Consider the following 7,314-nt stretch of genomic DNA (forward strand, 5'->3'; position numbering starts at 1 on the left):
GGGCACTTGGGCTGAGTTCCCTGCCACCAAAAAGAAAAGCAAAAAAATAACGACAATGATGCCTGCGTGGTCAGTACAGAAAAGGGCACGGAAAAAAAAAGAAACATAAAAACAGCGTTTACAGGAAGCGAGTGTGGAAAAGGCTCCTCTCCTTCTCTTTCTTCGTGGAGAAGCGCACATACTCAGAGAGGTAAGGGAGGAACACAACCAACCGCCGTGGCGACAACCCCACAGCAGACGAAAGCGTTCGTGGTTAATTAGGGGCCCCGTCATTCCTCGACAAAAATTTGAGGTTCAGAAACGGCTGTACTACATCGAAGTGAGCATCGGAAAGCTGTCGCCAAGCATTCTTCGCGTGAGGAGTCCCCATCGCATTCACATAATTAGTAACCAGAGAAACTACTTCCGGTGGAAGTGCACCGCGCTGAAGCAATTTAAACAGCTCTAATGCCGCCTTTGAAATCACCGAACGACGTTGAGCATTACCAACCTGCTGAACATCGACGCAAAGTCGCTGCGCGAGTGCCTGGTGCGCAGGGTTGAGTGTGGAGATGTCAAACCGCGACAGGTCGGCATCATCAGCGACGCTGGCAGCAGCCAACGGCGCACCGCCTGGGGGACGGGAGGCCATCGCAGGAGTAAACGCGCCGCCGCCGTGCGGAGATGGGATAAAAGAGTTCGCTGCGTGCGATGGCGGGCCATAGGAAGACGTTGTCGAGGCAGCTGGCTGAGGTCGGGGCATAGTATTCTGAGGCATCACCATGTTTTGTGGCGGCGGCAAGGAAGGCTTATAAGGCGGCGCATTCCCAACGCCATGAGAAGTTGGCAAAGAGCTACCCATTGAGCCTTCTCTGGTTGGCGCACCAAAGGATAAGTTGCTGGGGGCCGGCATCATCGGTCGTGCTGGTGGAGGCGCCAGCCCTGAGGGTGTGGGGGTGGTAGACTGCGCTACCGGCATCCCAGGAGCGGAGGGATTGCCGTAATGCGACGGGACACCCCCTTGGGGATTCGGATTATTGGCTTGTGCATTATCCTTCACTCCTGCATGGTACGCGGTGGCGTTTGGAGCGCCAGCCGAAATCGGCTGCGAATGCCCGCCAAATCCTCCAACCTGTTGGGAAGGAACTAACGATGCGCCAGGGTGCGGCGGTGGCGGCAGCACAGTACCAGTTCCTTGAGACGGCATTGGTTGTCGCATTTGTTGTGCGCCGGCAGGTTGAGGCGGCCCTACGGTTGCCTGCGCCCCAGGCATGGAAGAGCCTCGCGAACCAGACGGCATTGGTGGTGGCGGCAAAGGCTTATTAGGGTCAAGGTAGCTTTGCTGCGGTGCAGTGTAGCCGCCCTGCGCTGCGAACGACGGTTGCTGGCGAGGTGGCACCGATGGCATCATACCATTGCTGTAGCCCTCAGACGCCGGCGTCGGTGAGGGTCCGGAAGACGCAGCACCCGCTTGCTTCATCGAAGAATACGAAGAAATAGGATGAGGCATAAGCCGAGTTGTCGCCGCTGTGCCGGCTGGACCTTGGCTTAAGGCTGGTGGCATTGTAGGCACAGCTGAACGAGGCGGTGCCGTCATACCCTGCAACGGTGGTTGTTGCTGTTGTACATAAAAGTTTTGGGCCTGCACGGGTGGTTGCTGTTGCTGTTGCTGCTGCATAGTCATCGGCGGTTGCTGCGCCGGCCTTTGAGGTTGTTGTTGCTGCTGCTGTTGCTGCTGACCAGGCATGTGGAATCGTTGCTGCTGCTGCTGTTGTTGTTGTTGCAGATGCGGCGGCGGTGGCTGTTGCTGCTGTTGTTGTTGTTGTTGCTGCTGCTGCTGCTGTGCCATGAAGGCTGCACACGATGGGCTCGGGGCGTCCGACAGCGGCATCACGGCGAAGGGAAAAACAGCTTCTCCGACAGGCACTTGAAACTTCAGGCGGTCCACCATAATTGCCGCGCCGCGGTTGCCAATACTCGCCGCGCGCTGCAGCACGGACGTCCCCTCCGACAACATCCCATCGCCCACCAGCTTCATGCCGTACTCGTAGAGGCAATCGGAAAAAAACGTCGACGTCACACGTCGCCCCGTGACCTCCTCAAGAAGAAGAGCCTCACGCATCATCTTCCGCACGGAGCTGTCCTCCTCGCGCCAGAGCTGCAGCACGGCATCCACGTTGCCGCTGCAGACGAAACATGTGATGGCCCCTTCCCTGTTACCCTTACTTTTCAGCGCCTCCCCCAACTTATCGCACGCGTCCGCAAAGCCGTCGCCCACAAAGGAGATGATCACAGAGAGGGCCTCCCTCCAAGGGACATTTTCGGTCGCTGTTAAGGAGGCAAAATCCCCCGAGGCTATAGCCGCCGCATACACCACGTGTCGCTTGTCATGGCTCTGATTCAGGGTATACTGAGCGTACTCCTGCTGCACGCGCTGCAACAAGGTTCCACCCTGAAGGTAGGCAATCGCGAAGGCGTCGTCAAAACGGCAATTGTCAAGGCACACCTCCACCGCCTCGCGAATGCGGCCCGCCGCAATGTGAGCAGCCGCAATATCTTCCAGTGATTTTTGCGATGCCTGCATGGTTTCAAACGGGTCCTCGCCCTCGTCGTGGGAGGAGGCCTCCTCATTGAGGTAGGCGAGAATGGGAGTTCGGTCGTCTTTGCACGCCGCCGCCGCCGCCAGGAGGTTGTAGTTTTGCGCCTTCAACCATTTCACCCGTTCCTCCGAGCCACGAGGATACTGCCTCAACGCCTCGCGGAATGCGAGGTCCTGCGAGGTCGTTGGGCTCAAGGCGCACTTCTCCACGACATAGGTGAGGCCCACCCGCGTCGAGGAGTGGGGCGCAAGGGAGGCAACAAGGCCGCCCAGGCTGACCGACGCCCCGCATGGCCTCTTGAGCCAACTCGGCACCGGTGCGCCCGCGGCGGCGGCGGCGGAAGCGTCCTCGGCCGTCGACACACATAGCAACGGCTCAAACGAGGAGGTCGCCAAAACGGCGGGGAGTACCGGTGACCACTGAACGTCGATGACGTAGTTGTTTTCCTGCTGCAGCGCGCCACTTCGCTCCCCCGTGGAAGGATTCCACCACATGGTGTTGCCGTCAGCCGAGCAAGACGCCATCATAGATGCGTCTTCGGAGTTCCACGTCAAACCTGTGACAGCGCCTTGGTGGCCGCGCATCTCACGCAAGGGCACCATAGACTTTTTCAAGTCCCATATTTGAATTACAGGATCCTTCTCGTCAAGTGCCACGGCAATCTGTGTTGCAACCGCAGGATGCCACGCAATAGCGTTTGCGCTCGCCCCCGACTTTCCTCCCTTTGATACATTTAACGAAACCGCCAGGGTCTGGGACTTTAGGTTCCACACATTGACAATGCTGTTTGAGGAGGCGGTGGCAATGATATGCGGGTACTTCGGGTGCCACTGAAGTTGCACGATGGCGGCGGTGTGTGCCGCATTCGACATGACGGGAACGCGCTGCGGTTCCCTCGGGTCCTCCAGCGTCCACACGTCCCACTCACCGTCGTCGGCGCCGATTGCGAGGAAGTTGGGCTGCGATGGATTAAACTGACACCCGCGCACCGCCCCGCGATGCTCAGAAATGGCGCACAGCAGTGGATTCTCCGTGTGGGAGTTCGGGCCCAGCTGGTGATTCTTCATCATGACGCTCGCGTCGTACACGTACACCGCGCCGTTGCAACACGCCACGGCAATCATGCCGGCTGGCCCTCCAACTGGGCACCAGTCGACGCGAAATGCCCGCTCCGGCACAAGCGTGCGACCCACCACGGGCATTTCAATTTCATCGGTTTGCGTGACGTCCACGAGACGAATCTCCAAGAAGGCCTCGTTGCTGAAGTCGTCGTCCATCGCCCCTGCCAGTGAGGCCGCGGCGAGAAACGTTGGGTTGCCAAGGCTGCGCGGGGCCCACGCAAAGGCGCAAGATAATGACGTGGCCTTCAGGCGCATAATTTTGGGTGGGTCCTTTTCTTTTCTTGTGTTGTTTTCCCCTTTCACACCCCCTCCTTTTTTTTTCTTCCTTGATGTTCGCTTCACTCGCCCCTTGGGCTCTCGCTCTCTATTTTTTTTCTTCTTTCTTTTCTTGTGTTCGCCCTCTCTTTTTCTATCTCACACACACAGACACACTCACAGTCTCACTCCGTTTCTTCGTCCGGTGTTTGTGTGTAGGCGCACTTGCCGCTATTCGTCGTGTGGGCGGTTGTTGTTCGCCTCTCCGCCCCCGCTCTCCTTTTTGTTGCTCCTCCCGCCTTCAGCTACCCGGCCGAAGCCCCTTCACCACCACCCGAGGCAGAGAGAAAAGAGAAAGCGATGCCCCGCCGCGACTTTTTTCCACCGCAGCTCCGCACAGCAGCGCCGGCGCCCAGAAAGTGACCACAAAAGAACAGCAAACATGAATCCACAAACCCTGCACCGAATGGCACACACGCGGTACATTGAGTACACAGAGGGGGGAAGAAAAACAACAACAGGAACTAAATAAAGCAAGACAAAAAGGCACATCGACGACCGCGTCATATTCCGCAGCAGACGCCCAGCGTGAGGCCAAGCGCGGCACACATTGTGCAGACGCAGCAGCAGCAGCAGCAGCGCAGCAGCAGCAGCAGCGGCAGCGGCAGCAGCGGGGAGGTGGAACTGCGGACCCGGGGAAATTCGGATGCCCCGTTCTGGCGGCTGTACTCATTTGACCCTCTCTTCTCTGGGCTCCACGGCGGGCCGGTAACGCCGCAGGCAAAAGACGGTCTTTGGTCGCCAGGCACGGCACGTTTGGGTAAGCGTGACGCAATATCTCGGCCAGCGTCACCGAGACACGCTTAGACCGGTCCATGTACTTTGCAAAAGAGACCGAAAGTGCGATATCGGCGACCTCCCAGTGTACAAGGCAACGTCGTCGCCCAGGGAGTGCAAACTGCTCCAACGCGTTCGCTGGTCGTGGAATGCGTTGGTGGCCCTTCGCTCGGGCGGCCAGAAAGTTTCGCTGCGCGGCAGCCATCGCTTGTATGGAGAGTGATCCGGTGTGAGATTCGTCCAACCTTGAAAACGCCTACAAGAGTAACCCTAAAGCATGTGCGGCGGAAACGACGTTACTTCGCACCGGCGCAGCATCTCTGAGGCGAGGCACAAGTAGATCCCCTCCAGCAGCTCTTGAAAACTGAGACGCCCGACTCCATTCAAAACCTCCTGCCGAAAAAAGAGACCACGCGGCACACGCGCACCGCCCAATGCTCCCTTCGTCGCATGGAAGTCCTCCGGGGTGAGTTGGGCGGCAGCATCCGTCTTTTTTTTTGGTGCTCGACGCCTCCGCTAGTCGCCCGGAGTCCGCCTTCAAACTCTCGTGAGGCAATGTGCAGCAACGCGTCTTCTTGGCATGCGTGCAGAAGGAACAAAAACCCATCCTTCTTGCTTGCAAACCACTCCGGCAGGTACGCCACGCAGACGAAATAGCGTCTCCAGTGACAATTCATGCAGCACAAGTCTCTGAATGTCCGCCTCGCCCAGCTGAGGGAACAAGCCTTGGAGAAACGCGGCAAAGCCGACATGTATACTCCCGTCATTGTCGCGTGGGGAAGCAGAACTGGAGGAGGGCTGGGCGGCCTTGAGGAGGGACTGAAGCTTCAACTCCCTTGACGGAGGCGATTCAAAGGCCGCGCCAAGCGCCGGCAACGACACCTCTCCTGTACACGTTTCATCCAGGTAATCAAAGCAGCGCTCCACACGGCGCAGCAGCAGAGGCGGTATCTCTCGTACGGGTCCGTGCGCTACCTGGAGCGCTGCAACGCTGCCTACAAAGGCACTCTCAAGGCCTCCAAGGGCCGTAATCTGACCTTCCTCCATGTATCTCTCCAGCGAGGGCGCCTCGTGCATTGGGCCATGACGCACATTCCCCCAGATGCACCGACCAGAGTGCCAGTGCGCCCGCACGTATCGCCTACCACCGTCATGCCTCCTCCGCGAGGACTGGCCTCTCCCTGCTGCAAACGTAGAGACCCCCACACCCGAGCGATAGCCGCCTACCCAGGCTCCCTCGAAGACATCCCCGTTTTAGTAAAAGAAAAAAAACAACCCCAGAGCAGTGCTTTTCAACGCAAGCATGCCCACCAGCGAGGATAGAGCCATTGCGAGGGTAGTACGTCACTCCACGGCTGTGAGGCCGCCCCGCAACGAATTCACCAGCGTACTTCTCCTCAGCTGGAAAGTACTCCGAGGCATGCCCTTGAGGCACATCATCCCTGAATTCGCACTAGTAGGCATAACCAAACGAGGAGTAGAGCGCCCTCATGTCGCAGCGGTGGTTGTTCACCCAGTTTCCAAGAAAGAAGCTTCCATCGGCAAAGTACATCCTCCCAGAACCCTCCTTAATTGCCTTCTCTTGAAGGGAACCAGGAGCGGTAGACTGGCGATAATGTCCGATAAATAAGTGCACCGCCTTACCTGACGCTAATTCATTCCCCGCCGTGGCCTGCACCTCGTCGGCGGTATACGGCCGCACCTCCCCAGAGCAAAGGACCGCCGCGCGTCGCTTCAACAAGCGTCTTCCACTACGAACCCCACTTTCGTCCACAGGAGCAAAGAGGACGACAGTCTCTTCGATAACCGTCTTCCCCTCCGATGAGAGAAGAATGCTGGAAGTAGTGTGGCGAGAATCGCTTGCAAGACCCGCCGCGTTGAGTGACGAATCACGCATCCCTGTGCAACGCGCCTCGAGGGCGGATCTGAAGAGATTCATCTGCCCCCGTACAACACCTGCACCCTTCACTCGTGCCACCTCAACCCCGTGGGGATCGTCCCCTGCACCAAACAAGCCAGACAACAACAAAGAAAAGAAAAAGCAAGAAGAAAGGGAGGAGGAGGGAGAGGGTGTTTCCCGTGCAGTGAAGAGCATACAGGAGAGCTGCAAACGTCAATAACGAGAAAGAGGCACACCAAAAATAACAAACCCATCGCGCCCTTGTGTGTTTTTTTTTAAATAAACGAAAACAACCAAAATGAAAACTAGCGAAGAGAGTGCGTTGCATCCCGATCCGAGATCTCACCCATGACCCAGCTCTCGGGTGTCGCTCAGTGGCGCTTGGGGCGGACGGACTTGCGCTGGAACGTGATCTTCGACGAGCGCTCCTTGCGGGCGGCACGCACCTTGTTCATGTGGTTCACCGTGAACGCCATCTTGCGTGCGCGGCGGAAGGCCACGTTGGCGAGGTCGGGGCGCACCGCGGCGACGGCCTTGCTCACAGCGGAGGCCTTCACGCCGGCGTCCATCACGGCCTTCTGGTACATCGACTTGGGCTTGTTGCCCGCCTCGCCGTTCTTCG

General features: G+C 58.2%; 4 protein-coding genes across 4 annotated transcripts, besides 1 other annotated feature; all 4 read right to left on the bottom strand.

The window, feature by feature from the left end:
- Positions 1–253: 253 nt before the first annotated feature.
- On the bottom strand, positions 254–3,955 carry Tco025E_02038 (putative protein transport protein Sec31; the record flags this gene model as incomplete). Its single annotated transcript, XM_029368974.1, has 1 exon — positions 254–3,955. One exon carries the CDS (start codon positions 3,953–3,955, stop codon positions 254–256), a length of 3,702 nt encoding a protein of 1,233 aa, XP_029230863.1.
- Positions 3,956–4,115: 160 nt separating this feature from the next.
- Positions 4,116–4,137: a microsatellite.
- A 119-nt stretch (positions 4,138–4,256) lies between these two features.
- On the bottom strand, positions 4,257–4,997 carry Tco025E_02039 (phosphatidylinositol-4-phosphate 5-kinase; the record flags this gene model as incomplete). Its single annotated transcript, XM_029368975.1, has 1 exon — positions 4,257–4,997. One exon carries the CDS (start codon positions 4,995–4,997, stop codon positions 4,257–4,259), a length of 741 nt encoding a protein of 246 aa, XP_029230864.1.
- Positions 4,998–5,329: 332 nt separating this feature from the next.
- On the bottom strand, positions 5,330–5,869 carry Tco025E_02040 (phosphatidylinositol-4-phosphate 5-kinase; the record flags this gene model as incomplete). Its single annotated transcript, XM_029368976.1, has 1 exon — positions 5,330–5,869. One exon carries the CDS (start codon positions 5,867–5,869, stop codon positions 5,330–5,332), a length of 540 nt encoding a protein of 179 aa, XP_029230865.1.
- Positions 5,870–6,245: 376 nt separating this feature from the next.
- Tco025E_02041 (phosphatidylinositol-4-phosphate 5-kinase) lies at positions 6,246–6,731 on the bottom strand (the record flags this gene model as incomplete). The annotated part of the gene is made up of 1 exon (XM_029368977.1): positions 6,246–6,731. One exon carries the CDS (start codon positions 6,729–6,731, stop codon positions 6,246–6,248), a length of 486 nt encoding a protein of 161 aa, XP_029230866.1.
- Positions 6,732–7,314: the final 583 nt, after the last annotated feature.

The sequence above is a fragment of the Trypanosoma conorhini genome, assembly GCF_003719485.1.
Source record: "Trypanosoma conorhini strain 025E chromosome Unknown Tco_14.4_contig_00075, whole genome shotgun sequence".
NCBI classification, from domain to species: Eukaryota; Euglenozoa; class Kinetoplastea; order Trypanosomatida; family Trypanosomatidae; genus Trypanosoma; species Trypanosoma conorhini.